The 20,000-nt window shown below is 45.4% G+C and overlaps 1 protein-coding gene across 1 annotated transcript in view; it reads right to left on the bottom strand.

Moving 5' to 3' along the window:
* Positions 1 to 20,000, bottom strand: part of LOC122245907 (uncharacterized) — a 125,397-nt gene that overhangs the window by 17,173 nt on the left and 88,224 nt on the right. The window contains exon 2 of the mRNA XM_086531797.1: positions 2,416 to 2,677. Within this exon, the coding sequence (XP_086387923.1) occupies positions 2,416 to 2,677 (262 nt within the window). The remainder of the gene's footprint in view (positions 1 to 2,415; positions 2,678 to 20,000) is intronic.

Below are 20,000 nucleotides of genomic sequence, written 5' to 3'. Positions count from 1 at the left end.
GGAAAAATATAGATTTGGATTGTGTTGGACTGGAAAAAAGAGGGAGAAGAGCGAAGGAGGATGGGAGAACGAAGGGGAAGGAGAGGGAGAAAAGAGAGAGATGGAGAAGGGAATAAGAGGGAGGGAAAGGAGAGGTAGGAAAGAGATGGAGGAAGGGAAAGGGAGAGGGTGATAAGAAGGAGAGAAGGAGAGCGAAGGAAGAAGGGAGAGGGAGAGGGGGATAAAGTGGGGTGAGAGAAGAGAGGAAAGGAGAGAGAGAAGGAGGAAGAGAGAGAGAGAAAGAGGGCGAGGAGAAAAGCAAGGGGAGGAGGGAAGGATTCCGGAAAGGATGGAAGCAGAAAGGGAGATAGATAAATATACAGAGATGAATAAACAGATAGAGAGATAGACAGAGATAGATAAACAAGAAATAACAGAAAGCAAAAGGAAGAGGAAAAACAGAAAAAAGAGAAAGATAAGCCAACAGAACCAAAACACAGAAAACAAACAAAATACCAAAACAACGAGAAAACGAAAGCGAGAGAGAGAGAAAAAAAAAAGCAGAAACAAAAACGAGGGGGAAAAAACGCCCTCAAAGAAAGGAAACCCGGACGACCACACGCGCAACCCAAAACGACCCCCGCGCCTGGAAACACGTAACCCAAGGCAGAAAGAAGCACGCCAGGGGCCGCAACCACGACGCGACGACTCACACGAGGGGAAAAAGGGGGAGGGGGGGAGGGGAAGAGACGAAAAAGAGGAAGAACAATGTGGTGAGCAATCCCAGGACATTGGACAGAGAGAGGGGGAGGAAGTGAGGGAGAGGAAGGGGAAGATAAATGTTTTCCATGGGAACTCCCGAATATGTGCACACGCACACAAATATACATACATATATTGTATACATAAACATAAATAAATACACATATAATATATATATATACATACATATATATATATATATATATATAATATATATGTATATATATATACATACACACACACACACACACACACACACACACACACACACACACACCATATTCACCCGCTGCCTACAGAGCGGAAGATGCCAATAATCCTTCGGTGAAGAGATCCTTCCCTTCCTCTCCCCTCTCCTCCCGTAGGATCAGTCTTCGGCGGCCACAAAGGAGGCCCATTCCTGAGACGACCCTTTTGCAGGAACACGAGTCATAACGCTAAGTATTCTAGGAGGGCGGAAAGGGGGAGGGGGAAGGGCTTAAAGGGGGGAGAGGAGGAGAGGAAAGAGGTTAGGGGGAAGGGGGAGGGGGAAGGAGGGAGAGGAGGAGACGAAAGGGGGGTGGGAGAGGAGGTGACGAAAGGGGGGTGGGAGAGGAGGAGACGAAAGGGGGGTGGGAGAGGAGACGAAAGGGGGGGGGGGAGAGGAGGAGACGAAAGGGGGGTGGGAGAGGAGGAGACGAAAGGGGGGTGGGAGAGGAGGAGAGGAAAGGGGGTAAGGGTTGGGGAAGGGGAAGGGGGAGGGGAGTATCGCTCTCTGATTATTTCTTTTTTTGGGGGGGAGGGGGGTCTTGTACAAACAGGCAAATTCGAAGACAGACACAGAGGCGGGGACAGACAGATGAATAAGAATATAGACAAGCAGAAAGACAGACAAATAAACAGAAATATTGTGATCGAGAGAGAGAGAGAGAGAGAGAGAGAGAGAGAGAGAGAGAGAGAGAGAGAGAGAGAGTAATACGACGAAACGAGCGGCAAAAAGACTGGCAGATAATGAGATCGGATCCTCTTGCAACGATTTCCTCGAGGGAGCCGTGAGATGGAAAGTTCTAGAAGCAATCTCAGTGAGAACCGACCCCCACCCCACCCCCTCCCTCCCTCCCAAAAGTCTATTTCTCTCCTATTCTTTCCATTTTATTTTCATTCTATTTTTTCTTTATTTTACTTTTCACTTCGATTTTTTTTTCTATCAATTTTTACACTCTTACTTTTTTATTTTCTTGATTTTATTCACTGACCGGTTTTGAATTTTAAGTTTCGTATATCAACGAATGGAGGATCGTAATTCCATAAATATTCTAATCGTATTTTCTCCCACTTTCAATTTATTATGCAAATTTCGTTTATCTTTTCATTACATATCCGATAAATATATCATTATTTTTTTTTATCTTACCTTATCGTGAGAGCGAAATTATTTCTAGAATATTCGCGCCATTGATATGTCTCTTAAAGATGGTGTCGCGCCAGAAGTGAGATGTGAACCAAGTGTTTGTTTTCCCGGTCCCAAGTCGGAGCCATTAGCATACTTTCGGACAAGTTGATAGACAGCTTGTGCCTTTTGTATATCTAAAGTTTGAGATGCGATTGTCTTGATATTGGACATTCACGTTTAAGTTTTGAAAGACAAAACAAATGTATATGAATTTGTAAATTCAATGGCATCCGTTTACTCACTCATAATCGAGTAACCACTGGTAGTCGGCGGTGTCATGTTCGAACTCGATGTCGGTGGCTTGGCTGATCAAACTGGCCGTGTTCTCTGATAGGTTGTCGCGGCCCGTGACGTCACCGTTGAATTTGGTGACGTCATCGCTGGAGGCATGATGATTGGAGTGGAGGTTACCTGGCGCAGCTCCTGATTGGCCCTCGTTCATCACGTGATCTGGCGCGGACCCGCCCACTCCCACTCGCCCGACGACTTTCAGGGAATGTATTCCTGGAAATCAATGAAAAGGAAAAAACATTAGACACTCTTTTAAGGAGACGAAAGAAATTAAACAAATGTAGAGAAAAAAAAATCACACATACTATGACAGCTTAAAAAAAGACCAAAACATCAACATCAAAGAGAATAAAAAAAAGAGAAAAAAAAAAATCTCCAGAAACAAAAAACGGAAAAAAACGAGGAAAAAACGCGAGAGAAAAAATCAAAGAGGCAACAAAAGGTAACACTCAATGCTTAATTAAAACCCAAAATATTCTCCCGCCAAAATCCTTAAAAAAAAGACACGTTAATTATATCTTCCAATCAAGCAGGACTCCCGGGATGTGACGGCGCAGGACACGCACCTCTCCCGCCAGGACGCGTGTCACTCACATGTCACGCCCGTGATGTTATCAAGAGTCTCGGGTAATGGCACTCATCGAACTTTTAGTTTAAATGTATGTGTGGGTGTATGTGTACGTGTATATATGTATGTGTATGTGTGTGTGTGTGTGTGTGTGTGTGTGTGTGTGTGTGTGTGTGTGTGTGTGTGTGTGTGTGTGTGTGTGTGTGTGTGTGTGTGTGTGTGTGTGTGTATTATAACGTGATAATTTCATAAATGAAGGAGACGAAGAGAAAAAAACAAAACAAAATAATATAAATAATCATAATAATAGTAATGTATTAATAGTAATAGAAATAGTAATAATAATGATGATAACAATGACGATAATAATAATAATAATAATAATAATAATAATGATAATATTGCTACTACTTCTACTAATAATGATAACAATAGCAATAAACCTGATTAATCAATGTACAAAACGTAGATATGAAATGGACAACTGGGAGACGAATAGGGAAAACATACAAAGAAAGATAATTGGAGGAAAATGTGATAAATTGAAATAATAGAAAGAAATAACAGAACAGTAACAAAATAAATAAATAGAAAAATAAATAAACAAATTAATATATATACATACACACACATATATATATATATATATATATATATATATATATATATATATATATATATATATATATATATATATATATATTGTGTATATGTGTGTGTGTGTGTGTGTGTGTGTGTGTGTGTGTGTGTGTGTGTGTGTGTGTGTGTGTGTGTGTGTGTGTGTGTGTGCGTGCGTGCGCGCGTTTGTGTGTATTATAAAAAGTCATAAAAAAGTTATTCGTAAAAAATGGGGGGAAAAGGAGAAAGATGAGAAAGAAAGAAAATAAATTTAATTGGTGCAGTCTCGTGTAATCCGTGGGTACCGGGGATGTGGGGGGGGGGGGAGCGAATAGAAAAAATAGGAGATAGGGGAGGAGAAGGGGAGGAGATGGGGAGGGGAGGAGATGGGGTGGGGGAGGAGGAGGAGGAGGAGGAGGAGGAGGAGGAGGAGGAGGAGGAGGAGGAGGAGGAGGAGTAGGAGTAGGAGTAGGAGAAGAAGAAGGGAGGAGGAGGGCAGGAGGAAAGTGGGAGGGAGAAAGAAAGTGGAGAAAAGGCAGAAATATAATAAAAAAGAAAAAAAAGAGCGCACAAACTTACACCCCTAAGCCCTCCTAAATCCCCTTGTCCCCCCCCCTCCCAATCCCACAACCCCCCCTCCTACCCACCCACCCCATCCCACGACCCTGCAACAATTCAATCCCACTCCAGGACAGAACTTCCCCGCTTGCAAGACAATCACAGAAAATACATAACCACGATAATAAATCCCCCTTCAACAATAATATTAACAATAACAAAAACAGATAACAAGGAATAGATAGATAAATTAATAGATAAATGAATGATCAATGAGATATGAAAAAATGCAAATGAAGTTACTATGTAATATAAAAGGGAATAATGAGAGAAGGGAGAGAAGGAGGGAGAGGGAGGGAGGGAAGGAGGGAAGGAAGGAAAGGGAGGAAGGGAAGGAAGGAGAGGGAGGAAGGAGGGGAGGAAGGAGGAGAGGAAGGAGGAGAGAGAGGAGAGGGAAAGGAGGAGAGAAGGAGGGAGAGGGAGAGAGAAGGAGAGAGAGAGAGAGAGAGGAGAGAGAGAGAGAGAGAGAGAGAGAGAGAGAGAGAGGAGAGAAAGAGAGAGAGGAGAGAAAGAGAGAGAGAGAGAGAGAGAGAGAGAGAGAGAGAGAGAGAGAGAGAGAGAGAGAGAGAGAGAGAGAGAGAGAGAGAGAGAGAGAGAGAGAGAAAGCAAAAAATGATAAGAGTAAGAAAAAATATTGACGTGGACTTTGGGTGACACATTCTTGCTTTTTCCTTCTTTTTTTCACCATCGTTCTGTGACCGTGAAATGCCCTTCCATCCTCCCCCTTCCCCCCTTCCCCCTTCCCCAACCCTACCCGACCCCAGCCTTTTTCCCCTCGAACATAGACACGAAAAAATAGCACCAAATAGAGCGAACACGAAATCTCAAGAAAATGGTACAGAGGAGAGGGATAGGGAGAGGGAGAGAAGGAGAGGGAAGGAGGGAGGGTGGGAGGGAAAGAGAGAGAGAGAGTGAGTGAAAGACAGAAAGGAAAATAGAGAATTAGAGAGAGCGAGGAGGGCGAAAAGAGGGGAGGAGAAAAAAAAGAAAAAAGAGGAAAGCAAAAAAATATACACAGTCCCCCTAAAAAAATAGCTTGCACCCCTCCACCACCAATGGAAACCCCAAACAAACAAACCCAACCCAACAAAGAAACAACAACACACATTACGACCGAAACAAAAACACGAAAACAGCTGACTGGCCTCCAGGAGTGTGAGACATCCGCAAGACGACGCTTTTTGGTTGACACCCATCCCGAGCTGCAACATATGATCGCAACATTTGGGAAGGAAAGAGAGAGAGAGAGAGAGAGAGAGAGAGAGAGAGAGAGAGAGAGAGAGAGAGAGAGAGAGAGAGAGAGAGAGAGAGAGAGAGAGAGAGAAATTGGGGAATATAGAATAATATAATCAAAAAGAGATTAAACTAATAAATATGTGAGGAATTAGAGAAGAGAGTGATGAAAATAGGAAATACGTGGAAAAGATAATAGTACAGGATAGTGATGAGGATAATGAAGAAGATGATGATGGTAATAATTCCTGTTGCATCTGAATTTGCAACAGTAAATAAAATCAACTTGGGCATCCAAATATATCCACATGTCAATCTAGTACATCAATATGCAAAAATCAGCCTAGAAAAAAACAACAGTAATAATGACATCCCTTATCATTACAACAACCAATCAACCTAGTACATCTATCTAATTAATCAATCTACCACGGTTCATGATAACGCAATTATATCCAACATATTCTCATAGCTTGGGAGGCGGACTCAATCACACGAAGCTGGGGTAACAATCAGGCCACTCAGCGAGCATAAGGATGGCTAACATGGTTTCCACATCCCCCTGGCGGCATGATAAAAAAGGGGGAGGGGGAAGGAAGGAGGAGGGAGGAGGGAGAAGGTGGTGTAGGGAGAGGGAGGAGGATGAGGAGGGGGATAAGGAGGAGGAGGAGGAGGAGGAGGAGGAGGAGGAGGAGGAGGAGGAGGAGGAGGAGGAGGAGGAGGAGGGAGGGAGGGAGGAGAAGAGAGGAGGGAGGAGAGAAAGGAGAGGGAAGAAGGGAGGCGAGAGAGTGGGGGAGAAGGGAAAGGGAGGCCGAAGAGTGGGGGGAAGGAGGAAAGGGAGACGAGAGAGTGTAGGAGGGAGGGAGGAAGGGAGCCGAGACAGTGGGGGAGGGAGGGGAGGGGACGGGAAAGGGAGGCCGAAGAGCGGGGAAGGGGGAAAGAGAGGCGAGAAACTGGGTGAGGGAAGGAGGTGAGAGAGTGGGGGGGAGGGAGGGAGAGGTGGGGGGTCGGTAAGACGGTGTCCGGAGGGAAACATTACAAAACCTCTTTCCACTAAATCTTCGCCAAGCCGTAACCAGCCGTTTAATCCTGCTCTTTTCTTTCACTCTCCTCTCTCGGCGTCCTCGTTCTAGTTCTTTCTTTTTCCTTACTCTTTCTTTACTTTTCTTTCTTTCTTTCTTTCCCTTTATCTCACTCGCACTCGCACCCTCGTCTTCACCCTCACTATCAATTCCTCCCTCACTCTCCTTCTCCCACTCCCTCTGATATTCACTTTATCATCTCCCTTCTTCTTCCCATCTTCGTTACTTCGAATATCCCTCTTCTACTTCATTCCTTCCTCTTGCTTTTGCCTTCCCTTTTGCCCCCCCCCCCCCCCGAAAAATATTGCTTATGGCCTTTGCTTTGAACTCTTTTGCTGTAACTTAAACCTGCAGTTACGTGAGGGGTCCACAGCGCGTGTCATGGTTCGCCTCTCTCTCTCTCTCTCTCTCTCTCTCTCTCTCTCTCTCTCTCTCTCTCTCTCTCTCTCTCTCTCTCTCTCTCTCTCTCTCTCTCTCTCTCTCTCTCTCTCTCTCTCTCTCTCTTTCTCTCCCTCCCGCAATATTTCTCTTTTTCTCTCTCGTTTTATCTCTGTTTCTATGTTGTTCTTTCTCAATGAGTATATCTTTTCATTTTTTCTCTTTCTCCCTCTTACTCTTTCTCATTCCGTTGCTCTGTTTCTATTAAGTTCTTTCTTTTTCTGTATGTTTTCACTCTCTCTCTGTTTCTATTTCACTCTTTCTCATTGTGTACCTCTTTTTTTCTTTCTCTCTTGATGTCTCTTTTTCTCTCTTACTTTTCCTTTCATTTCTTCTCATCCCTTTCCTTTTCCCAATCTTAAATTTCTTTCTTTTTTTAGATGAAGAAGACACAAGACAAAGACATAAAAAGAAGAAGAAAAAAACAACAATGAACGTGTGTTAAAAAGCATGACCTCCCTCACCCCCCCTTTCTCCGCCGAGGCAGGTGCGAGGGAGTTCGCCCACCGTGACTTCTCGCGACCACTTCCTCTCTCCCCTTTCCTTGGCATCCTCTGTTTCCTCTCTCTCTCTCTCTCTCTCTTTCTCTCTCTCTCTCTCTCTCTCTCTCTCTCTCTCTCTCTCTTTTCATTCATCTTTTTCTTTTTTATTCTTATTTCTCTCCCCTTTCTCTTTTCTCTCCATCTCTCTCTGTGAGTGTGAGTGTGAGTGTGAGTGTGAGTGTGAGTGCGAGCGCGAGCGCGTGTGAATGTGAGATTGAGCACACGTGTGTTCATGTCCGTGTCCGTGTGTGCGTGTGCACGAGCGCGCAGACACCTGTGCACCGACACGCCCATTTATGTGTGCGCTCGTCAATGCGAACACGTGTGTATGTGCACTTACATATATATATACACGCGCGCGCGTCAGCACCCGCCCCCGATGCCCACCACGTCTTCGGAAGCAGCAAGACATCTCCTTCCGTGCTTGAGCTCCGCCAACAGATGCTCCAGCACGGAAGTTCCACGCGCCGGAGCGGCCGGGGGACACACAAGCTGCTTCGAACTGTGCCGATGCTCAGTCACGCTCACAAAGAGGGGGTAACAGCGAGGTAACAGAGGCAGCCCGAGGGGAGGCCAGCAGACCGTGAAGTAGCGTAACACGGCCCGAGACCTGGGGGAAGTGGAGGGGCTGGAAGAGGGAGGGGGGGGAGGGGGAAGGGAGTGAGTTGGAGAGAGAGAGAAAGAGGTGAGAGGGAAGGAGGGAAGGAAGGAAAAAAGGAGGGGAGGGAGGGACGGAGGATATATATATATATATATATATATATATATATATATATATATATATATATATATAAAGAGAGAGAGAGAGATAGATAGAGAGATAGATAGATAGATATATAGATAGAGAGAGGCAGTCAAGTAACCACAGATTCGTACACCATCACAAACAGAACACTCAGAAAGTTGTTGTTATTTACATGCTTGGTTGTCGCTTGGTTTCCATGGTAACCAGTAACAGCAATCTGTTTACTGAGTTGGGTTTGTTGTTTGTTTTCGTTTTTGATTGATTTGTTCTTACTATTTTGATGCGATTTGATTATCATTATGATGATGATAATGATGATTATGAAGAGGAATATGATGATGATGAAGAGGAAGAAGAAGAAGAAGAAGAAGAAGAAGAAGAAGAAGATGATGAAGAGGAATATGATGATGATGATGATGATGATGAAGAGGAAGAGGAAGAGGAAAAGGAAGATGATGATGATGATGATGATGAAGAAGAAGATGAAGATAATGACGATGACGATGAATTTAAATATGAATATGACTTTGAAGATGATGATATAATGAACATAAATATAAACATGAACATGGCAATGGCGGTAAACTAGCCAAAGAAATTAAGAAAAAATAAATGAAAAAGAGAGAGAAAAAAAAATCCCGAGTCTCATTTCCGAAACCGAAACTCATCATCAAGGTCCTCCCCGACGCCTATCCCCCTCCCCCCCGCCCCCCGCCCCACCGACGCGCCCTCCTCCTCCTCCCTTTACGTGTCTCAAAGTCATCCTACAGTCCTTGGAGCCTCGCCGCCCCCTACAAAAACGCGTCCTGACCGGAAACCCCAGAGGATTCCGGACAATTGGCAAACTGCGCTGAGCTGCCGTTACGCCTCCCTTCCCCTCTATCTTGCTCTTGTTTTTTTGTTTTTCAATCTCTCGCTCACTCTTATTTCTTTTTGTTTTCTTTTCCTTTTTTCTCGCTCTAGCTCTGGCTATCGCTCGCTCTCTCTCTCTCCTTCTCATTTTCACCTCCCTCTTCCTCCCCCTTATCATCTCCCTCTCTCTCTCTCTCCTTTTTCTACTTCTCTCCCTCTCCCTCTCCCTCTCTCTCTCTCTCTCTCTCTCTCTCTCTCTCTCTCTCTCTCTCTCTCTCTCTCTCTCTCTCTTCTCTCTATTTTCATCGTTCACTTGCCGTATTTCTTTTAATTCTATTTAGTGGAAGAGAAAAAACAAACTCGAAATAATGAAAAAATAAATGATAGTAAATATGGTCATGGAAATACAAACTAGAAAATAACAAAACTGAAAAACAAGAAACGAAAGAAAACAATAATCGACACGCCAGTAACCACGTGCCACTATCTGTAAACAATAATTACTTTGTAAACAAACCCACGTGGTGTGAGAGTGCGTATGGGTGGGTGGGGGGTGGGGAGTGGGCGGTGAATAGTGTTCGAGAGTTTGTTGGAGTGAATAATTAACCGAAGTAATGAATAATGAAGTAGGTTGGACGATTAGGAGAGTCAAGTGAATTAGTGAGTTTGCTAAAAGAGTGAATATAGTAATGCAAATATCTGTAACATCCCTGCACTGATGATCGTGATACTGATGCCAATTAGAACAACAATTAACTTCAAGAACAAAACAATAGAAGTGATCTAGAAATAAAATAGAAAAAAATAAAAATAATTTGTTATCAATTCCCTTCTATTCTTCCCCTTTCTTCTTCATTCCCTACTCCTCCTTCTAATATCATTATTATCATTCTATTTCTTCTACTTCTTCCCCCCTTCTTCCTCTTTTTCATCTATTCTTTCTTCTTCTTCTTCTTTTATCATCATTATTACCATTATCATTATTATTATCATCATTTTTAACTATTATTATTATTATCCACCTTTACCAACTACAACCCCCACTGTCACCCCCACCCCCACCACCCCTTAATCCCCACTCCCACCTCCTTCTCCTCTTCACCCCCCCCCCCAAACACCTCCCACGCAACAATAGCAACAAAGCGAAAGAGGCAGAGAGCGGCCAAGCGCAGCCACGACCATCTAGCGAGACGAGGAGCAACAATCGTGCAACACCTGGCTGACCGGAAGTTGATCCGTGGCCGAGGAATCATCAGCGACGGCGGCGGCGGCGGCGGCGGAGGAGGAGGAGGAGGAGGAGGAGGAGGAGGAGAGGTGGAGAGGGAATCAAAAAGTGTGTGTGAGCGTGGAGAGGAGAGGGAGAGGGGAGAGGAGAAGGAGGGGGAGAAGGAGAAGAGGTGGAGAGGGAATAGGAAAGTGTGTGTGTTTACGCGTGCGCACGTATGTGTGCGTGTACGTGTGTATGTGCATCTGCATGTCCGTGTGCGTGTAAGCATATGGGTGCATGGGTGCATGTACACGTGTGAGCTTGTGCGCGCGTTCATGCGTACATAAATGCGTGCATGCCCATAAATATGTAAGCCTACGCGTCCATGGCTTGGGAGGGGCAGGGCAGGTGTGCGAGCGGAAGTGACTACGAACTCTGCTTAATTACCGATGGTTACCTGGTCAACTACACCTGGGCGACTCCAGGGGGGGGGGGTCATGCATGCAGCCTTAATTGCTTTGTTTGTTAACAGATGTATTTATGAAATAGTTTATATATTCCTATATTCGACTCACTCTCGTTTTCACTTCCTGTGTCTGTCGGAAAAGAGGCAAAAAGAGAAATGGATGAAAAGAAAGGGGAAGGTAGGGGAAGAAAAGGAAAGGGAAGGGGATTGGAAAGGAAGGGAAAGAGAAAGGGAAGTACAGGAGGGGGAAGGGAAAGAGGTTGCAGATGATGGGGAAAGGAAATAAGGGAAGGAAAGGAAAAACTGAAGGGATAAGGAACTTCGGACGAGGGGGGGAGTCAGTAACAAAGAGGAGGTAATGTGAGGAGAGGAGAGCAGGGAGGAAGAAGAAGAAGAGGAGAGACGGAAAGGTGAAGCGAAAAGAAGGGGTGAGGTGAGGTGAGGTGAGGTGAGGTGAGGTGAGGTGAGGTGAGGTGAAGTGGAGGGGATGGAAGAAATGAAGTGGAGTGAAGTGATAGGGGAGATGGAGAAAAGGGAAGAGAAGGGGAAGATGAAGGAGAGGCAAGGAGTAGGGAAAGCTTCTGACATCAGCGCGGCCTGTCGACCAACGCGTCAGATTTTCCCGGATTACCTCAGCCTTCTCCGACAGCCTTCCCCAACAGGCTTCTGCGACAGCCTTCTCCGACAGCCGCGACCTTGACCTTGTTCGGATTCAAATCTGACTTATCCGAGCAACGAAGTGAAGGTTGACAGCGCTCAGCCGGATGTTGGAGTGACGTCATGAGTTTTACGTCATAACGGCATTTATAACGTATCGTTGACAGGGTGTGTTTTCTTCAGTAATTAATTACTATCGCTTCATTATTGATATTCGTTTAATTACTGGTATATGTTAATGGGGAATCCCTATAAGAATGAAGACTTTTCATGATGATGATCATGGTCATAATCACAATTATAATCATACCCTTACTGCTGCTGCTACTGCTATTACTACTACTGCTATTATTACTACTACCAATAATAATAACAATAATAATGACAATAATAATAATCATCATCATTATAACATCATCAATAAACCTAGTATAAAATTCCCCCTCTAACATCCCCATCCAGCCGCGGCGTTTTAATGTCAACTTCCAATATTTTTTTCCTGACTATTTTCAGGTCCTTTTCAGCCACCGGATGTTGAGCTCTATTCAACGCTGGTCGCGACAACAGGCTACTCACTCACTCACTCATTCACTCTCTCGCTCACCCACCCACTCACTCACTCTCTCGTTCACTCGTTCACTCGCTCACTCATACTTACTCACCTAATCTCTCGCTCACTCACTTACTCTCTTACTTATTCTCTCGCTCACTCGCTCACTGACTCTCTTACTTACTCACTTACCTTCTCACTCACGCACTTACTCTCTCGTTCACTTGTTCACTCACTCGCTCCCTCCCTCCCTCCCTCAGGCACTCCGTCCACTTGTCATTCTCAACCGAAATCCTTCACTTGACCGCCAACTCTGCCTCGCCCTCGGAGCTAAAAAATAATGTACATTTATTTCGTTGTGTGACGATACGTGTTGGTGGAAATTGTCCTTGTGTGTGTGTGTGTGTGTGTGTGTGTGTGTGTGTGTGTGTGTGTGTGTGTGTGTGTGTGTGTGTGTGTGTGTGTGTGTGTGTGTGTGTGTGTGTGTGTCTAAAAATATATCCCATATATATATTTCATACCATCGTGGTTTCTCTTTCCTCTCCATTATTCTCTCACTTTCTCTCTCTCTCTCTCTCTGTCTCTCTCTCTCTCTCTCTCTCTCTCTCTCTCTCTCTCTCTCTCTCTCTCTCTCTCTCTCTCTCTCTCTCTCTCTCTCTCTCCCTCCTTCCTTACGCTCTCTCTCGTTCCTCCTCCTCCTCGATCCATTCCCCACTCCCTGTGCCTTTCTTCCCCGGAATCCGAAAGGCGAGGCCGGCCGTCCCTCCGCCGCCTCATTGCCTCCTCGAACGACCATTAGGTGTTTCAACAGGTCGTCCAAGCCCCCCTCAGCGCTTCCGGTAACCGCCTGGCACCGCTTGGCACCGCTTGGCACTTCCTGGCACCTGCAGGTATGGATGGCACCTTCGCAACGACCCTCATTTGCAAGTCCCGTTCCTCGAAAGAGTGTCGTTAGGGGGTCGTTAGTGCGGAGGGGACGACCGGCGCTTAAATAGAGCGTGCGGCGTTTTGCAAGTGAGAAAAAAAGTCAATTTGGCTTTCTTACAATAAAAAAATTAATTATTGAATGATAAAATAATAAGGGTAGTAGTAGTTAAATAATAACTGAGAGACGAGAGAAGAGGAAAGATAAGATGGATATGATAACTATAAAGATAAGTGGTGATTGTGGTGATTGCGGGGTAGCGATAATAAGGATGTAAGCGACAATTTATAATCAGTAAGATAATAAAACACCATAAGATAATAATGAATAAGATACAAAATAAAAAATAAAAAATAAATCATGCAATAACAAACATAAATATAAAACAAAACGATTCAAACAAAAATACGACACAACACAACCCTAAACAAACGAAAAGGCAATCACTCCGTTCCGCATGCATTTAACCCCCCAAATCGCCCCCCCCCCAAAAAAAAAGAAAAAAAAAATCACAACACAACCCCTTTCTCCACGGTCACCTAGGGACAACAGGCCATCAAAACAACTACGGCTCTAAATGACTCTTTGAAATACACGCGGTGACGTCACGCATGACTCGCACATCCTGTATGGGAAGTCCAGGCTGGCATGACTTCAGTCTCGCCTTCAGGAGAGACTACAGTAATTCTGGGCTACTGCTATCGCTCCTTTAGGTTAGACAAGAAGTATGAAATTGTAATAAATAAATAAATAGATAATAACGTCTCACCCTTTTACCCTTTTCTAAAAACTATAATTTTACGAACTATTGATTAATAATAAAAAAAAAAACCTCCCCTCTTAGCCCCTTCTCTTCAAAAACTTGATCTTCATCGTTTTGTTTGTCTCATGGGAAAGGAAGAACTGCTACATTTTTTTTCTTTTTTTTTTTCTTTTTTTTTTTTGCCATCGCTGCTTTGTTTGACTAAGTCGAGCCAAGCCGGAAGCATCGGCAAGTGATGAATTTCCGCTGGTGCTCTTTCTCTCCCCTCTCCCTTCTCCCCTTTCCCCTATCCTCTCTCCTCTTCCCTCCCTTCCCCTCCTCCCCCCCCTTCTTCCCAATTCTCCGTGTGTTCCCTTGTGTATCTTCGGCTTTGCTTGCCGTTCAAGCACTTCAGGACAGTCATAAGTCGGCGGTCGCTTCGTGTTGATTTTCTTTTTTTTTCATGATCTTTTTATGTCATTCTAGCTGTGAGACTCACTCTCACTCTCTCTCCTCTTTACCCAGCAATATAAACAAGTTTCTTGGCACTATGGCACCCGTCCCATCGCCTCGAATTGGCACTTCCTGGCCCGGCCTCCATTCCCTCTCCCCTTCCCCAACCCCCTCCCCAATCACCCCTCACCCCCTTCCCCTACATCCTCCCCTCACTCCCTTAACCCCCCCCCCCATTGAATAGCCAACTTAACAGTGGGAAACGGCGAGCGGATTTCCCACTCAGTGACGTTGGAGTCCCATGAGTGGAGGGTGCCACTGCCAACGCTGCGTCTACCTCTGCTGTACGTCTACTTTTTGCTCCTTTTGAGCCGATCTACTTCTCTGACTTTGAACTTATTATTATACATATACTTTTTCTACTTTGGTCCCGATCTACTTCACTGGGTTTATGCATTTTCATTTCTTTTCGAACCCCTTGCTATACATTTATACATCTTTTGCGCCAATCTATTTCATTGGGTTCTGCCTTTTTTTTCTTCAAACCTCTTCTTAAACATGTGCTGTTCTGTCTTTGCCTCGATTTATTTCTTCCGTTTTTTTTCTAAACAAAAATACCATGATTTGCTCATAAATCAATGCCATAAATAAAATAAACCAATTATACATATCTATCTATCAGTATTTCCTACAGCTCTCTGACAATCCTACGATTAAATAAATCAGAGAAATCTGCCAGATCAGATCATCTTCAATCGGCCGTCCCATCCAACCATATTTCCCAACGCGAATTGAATTGAACTCAACTAAAATGAATATTCTACAATTTCATAATTGACACAAGACTATCTTTAAAAATGGCGCTGAAGGCATCTATACAACACAACTACACATGAATAATCTAACCTCTACAATGTGATGGCATATATTATAATATGATTAACATATAACACGAGTGCCTGAGTGCCAGAGTACCTGAGCGGCCGAGTACCCGAATACCAGAACGCCTGAGTACCTAAGTACCCAAGTACTCGAGTTCCGAGTACCGGAGTACCCAAGTACCCGAGTATCCGAGTACTGGAGTACCCGAGTGTCAGAGTGCCTGCAGGTATTGCCAGAGGAATCCGAACATTTGCCTAAATTCCGAATCTTTTTCAGACGCTCACGTGCTGCTTGGACATCCCCGCTATTTGGTGGGGGTCTGGCAACTGCAGCAAGGGAGGAGGGAGTGCAAGAAACAGGGAGGAGAGGGAGGGAGAGAAAAAGGGAGAGGGAGCGAGAGGGAGAAATATAAATATAAATAAAGTTTTTTCCCCTTAGTTTCCATTAATTCTTTTATCTTTCTCTCCTCAGTTCCTTCCTTTCTTTCCCAGCTCCTGTCTGCTCTCCCTTCCCCATTCAACACTCTACCATAATCTTCCTCAAAGGTGGGCAAAAGTGGGCGAGGAGTGGAGTGTGAGAAGGAAGTAGGGAGGGGCGAGAGCGGGAGGGAGGGAATCAAGGAGGAAATGAAGGAGGGAATGAAGGAGGGATGGAGATCAGTGGGGTGGTGGTGGGTGGTGGGGAGGGGCGTAGAAAAGGGACATAGAAGGGAATAAGCATCGGGAGAGGGTGGGGGGGTGGGGGGGAGGGGCATGGTCACCACCAAACAAGGCAGCTTCATCCCCACGTTGGCACCCTGAATTATTCATTCGCAATAAAAACGTCAGGCAGGCCAATTTATCGCACCGTTTGCTCTTCCACTTTCTGCCTGCGCGAGTGATGGTGGGGGAGGGAGGGAAGGAGGGAGATATGGATGGAGAAAGGGAGGGTGAGGGAGAAATAGATGGAGAAAAGGTGAGGGAGTTAGGGAGGGAGAGGGAGGGAAAGGAGGGAGCAAAGTTGGAAAGGAGGGAAGGTGAGACAAAAGGAGAGAAAAGAGAAAGGAGGGAGGAAGGGTTAGGGAGAGAGGTTGGAGAGATTGAAGAGATGGAAAAGGGAAAAGCGGAAAGGGCGAGCGGAGGGAGAGGAGAGGCGGGAAGAGAGAGGAAGAGGGAGGGAAGGAGACAATAGAAAAAAAACGAGAAAAAGTAGAATAGAAAGAAAGGGAAAGAATGCCAATAAAGAAAATAAATAACCGCATGGTAGGGGGGTAGAAGAGCCTTGACCAGGCGATGCCTATTCACGCATTTAACAGAGAGCTCTCATGCGAGTGAAAAGGGGAGGGGGAGGGGGAAGGAAAGGGAAAGAGGGAGGGGATAAGGGAAGGGGAGGGGAAGGGGAAAGGGAGGGAAAGGAAGAGGGATGGGAAGAGGAAGGGGGAGAAGAAGGGAGAGGGGAAGGGGAAGGGGGAGAGTGAGTGGGTGTGTGGGAGGGGAGGGAGGGGATAGGGGGGGATTCCCTGGATTTGGCACCTCCATCATACTGGCAACACTGCCAACGAGTCATCGCTGATACCTGGACATACTTACGACCCGCGCCAGCTGGAGAAATAGAATGTGAATGTCTAACGGAAGATAAAATAAGAAATGGGGTGGGGAGGGAGGAGGGAGGAGGGGAACAACCACCTGCGTCAACCTTACTTCAAAGAATCCCAGACGCACAGACACACAGACAGACAGACACGCACACACTCCCTCCCCGTACCTCCACCCACAACTATCATCCCCGCCCACAACAGCTGTGCGAAACATCTGGCTGCCTCGTCAGGCGCACGGGGCACCTGCTGCTCTACCCCCTCCCCTCCCATACCCCTCCCATACCCCCCCTATCAGGCGCGCCTTACCCACGCCTGAGAGCAGATTCACGCACCTGTGACAAGAACACATGTCCGGGCGTTTTTTTTGTTTTTTTTGTGTGTGTGTGTTCGCCTTTTCTGTTTCTTTTAGAGAATCTGTTTCATTGCTCGTCGTCTATGTTAATTAAACGATGAATCATCTCGTTATTTCGGATTGGTGGTGACGATGAATATGATGTTGATTGTGACGTGACGGTGACGATGATGGTGATGGTGATGATGATGATGATAATGATGATGATGATGATGATGATAATGATGATGATGACGATAATGATGACGAGGACGATAACGATAATGATATGTGTCTAGAGAGACACAACAAAGATGAAAACATGACAAGCAAAGACAAGAGTAAAGAAGAGAAGAGAAGAGAATTTAAAAGTCAGATTCTTGTTACCTGCACAAGGCTTTCCCAAACTACCGCTTTGTGAGTATATATTATGCTTGGCGCATTCCTGCCTCTTTCTCGTTCATTCTCATCTCCAATCTTTGCTTCTTGTTTGCTTCTCTTCTTCCGTTCCTTCCCTCCTTCCCTTCTTCTTTGTCCTTGCATTCTTTTGTCTTCTTTTTATTCTTCTATGCCTTATCTTTATCTTCCCTCCTCTTTCTATCCATCTCCTTCTCCTTATCCTTTTTCTTATTCCCTTCCGATATTAATTTCCTTCCTCACTTCTTCCATTCCTTTCCTTTCTTTTCCTTCCCCCCCCCCCCACGGGAAAGGGGTGAGGGGGTGAGCCAACCGTCCCGTCACAATCCCCTCATTTCCCCACTTGGTTCCGACACAATGGAAGTAAATAAGAGGGGAAAGGAGAGAAGAGGGGACGATAGGAGGGAGAAAATCGGATTAATCTTGCAATCTCCTCTCTTTTATCAGCATCCATTTCATCTCCTCTCTTTCGCATTACTAACATTATCAGCGATCATATTGATTTGAACTCGTCGCTCAGAGTCAGTCAGTGCGTCGCTCATCTTCCTTTCCACTCGTCTTCTGCTTGTTTCTTTGTTTGTTTATTGTTGTTGTTCTTTTTTTACTGTTGTTGATCATTTGTATTCCTTTCTTCCATTTTTCTTATTTATTTTAGTGTCCTATTGGGTATTTTTCTATCCGCCTTTTTTTCTCCTCTCTCTCTCTCTCTCTCTCTCTCTCTCTCTCTCTCTCTCTCTCTCTCTCTCTCTCGTCTACTTCTATTCCTCCTGTTCTTCTCTCCCCCTCTATATCTTTCCTTTGATTCTCTCCCCTCTCTTTCACTTTCTATCTTACCCTATCCTACCCACACCCTCACCCCCCCTCCCCTCCACCCCCACCCGAAAGCGAGCTTACACAACCCAACATTCCAGTTTGATATAATTCTCTTATTCATGACGCGGCGGCTTAGCGTGAAAGTGCAGTTACAACGAACTCGATTCTGGCAAAGCCCAGACTACGGCCGCATAATTCGTAAATATAAGATCATCGTAATTCTGACACTAAAGGGAAAAAAAGGACAGTCGAGCGAAGTCGATAAACGAGAGACAGAACGAGTCACTAGAGAAAATGAGTTACACGAGTAAACAGAAGGTCATAGTTTGTTTCCTGTGTGTTTCGTGAAGGACAGTGTTGAACACAATGTTGAACACACTGAACCTATACACAGACAAGGACTCAGCAGATATGGATAGATAAGTAAATAGAACGACGGAAGGAGATAGACAGATGGATAGATAGGAAGACTGAAGGATAAAGATGGATAGAAAAAAGACAGGAGATAGATGGATAGATAGAGTGTAGATGGATGTATAGGCAAACATAGAAGATAGAGATAGATGGATATATAGAAAGGAGATAAATAGACAAATAGCTAACGATAGGTAGATGAATAGTAAAGAGAGAGAGAGAGAGAGAGAGAGAGAGAGAGAGAGAGAGAGAGAGAGAGAGAGAGAGAGAGAGAGAGAGAGAGAGAGAGAGAGAGAGAGAGAGACTCCTAACAGAGGCACTACAGGCTTTCAAGATGATCGCATCACCTATAGCAACCATAAAAATCGCCTGATCAGAAAAAAACCCGACAAATCGCCAAATAAATCACCCATGTTATACGTGGCTAATCCTGTGTCCCTTCTCCCTCCCCTCCTCACCCCCACTTCTCCCCCTTGCACCTCCCCCCCTTTCTCTAACCCGGGCAGCGCCTCCGCGTCTTCTTAGAAACACAACTAAAAATATGCATGAGGTAATGTATACATTTTGGTACCAGAGGGGAAGCGAAAGCTGGGAAGAGGGGGGAGGGGAGTGGCGGGAGAGGGGAAGAGGGGGGGGAGAGGGGGAGAGGGGGGAGCGGGGGAGAGGGGGTTAAAGAGCAGGGAATACTCCCAGTCTAAACAAACTTGTCTTTCTCACGGCTTGTTCCCTTCTCCCCTCGTCTTCCCCTCCCTCTTCTCTTCTCCCCTCGTCTCTAGCCTCCCCTTCCTTCCTCTTCCCCCATTATCCCTCTCTTCCCTAACATCTTTCCCTCTCTCCCTTCCTTCCAGCCTTCTCTCCCATATATCTTTTCCCTTTTCCTCCCCTCCTCCTGTTATCCCTCATTTTCTGCATTCCTCTCCCTTTATACCTCCCCTTCCCACTCTCTTACCCCTCACCCCTTACCCTTTACCTTCACCCTATTCACCCTACCCTTTTCCTCCCCCTTCCCCTTCTCCCTTTTCCACTTCTGTCCTACATTCCTTCCGCCTTCCCCTTATCCCCTCCTCCCCTTCCCCCTCTCCTCTCCCCTATATCCCCATCTACCCCCCCCCCTCCCCAGCATCACTTATTTCCGGGCGCCACAGCCAAACGCGGTGGAAAAGTCTGAATGAGCGCGAATATAGCACACACATGAAAAGGGTAGAGGAGAGATGAAGAGGAGGGAAGTAGGGGAAATAAAGAAGAGAAAAGAGGAGAGAAGGATAAGAGGGGAACACGGGGAGGAGAAGAGGGGAGAGGCGAGATGGGAGAGGGCAGAAGGAGAAGAGGGGAGTAGGAGGGGGGGAGAAGCAGGAAAAGGCGAGAGAAAAAAAGGAAATGGGGGATAGTTTTTAGAGTATGAGGGAA

The sequence above is a fragment of the Penaeus japonicus genome, unplaced genomic scaffold (genome assembly GCF_977035675.1).
Source record: "Penaeus japonicus unplaced genomic scaffold, GWHDUDI00000001_assembly GWHDUDI00000036, whole genome shotgun sequence".
In the NCBI taxonomy this organism is placed as follows: Eukaryota; Metazoa; Arthropoda; class Malacostraca; order Decapoda; family Penaeidae; genus Penaeus; species Penaeus japonicus.
Note: the sequence above shows the minus strand (reverse complement) of the source record. Positions and strands in the feature narration are given on the sequence as shown.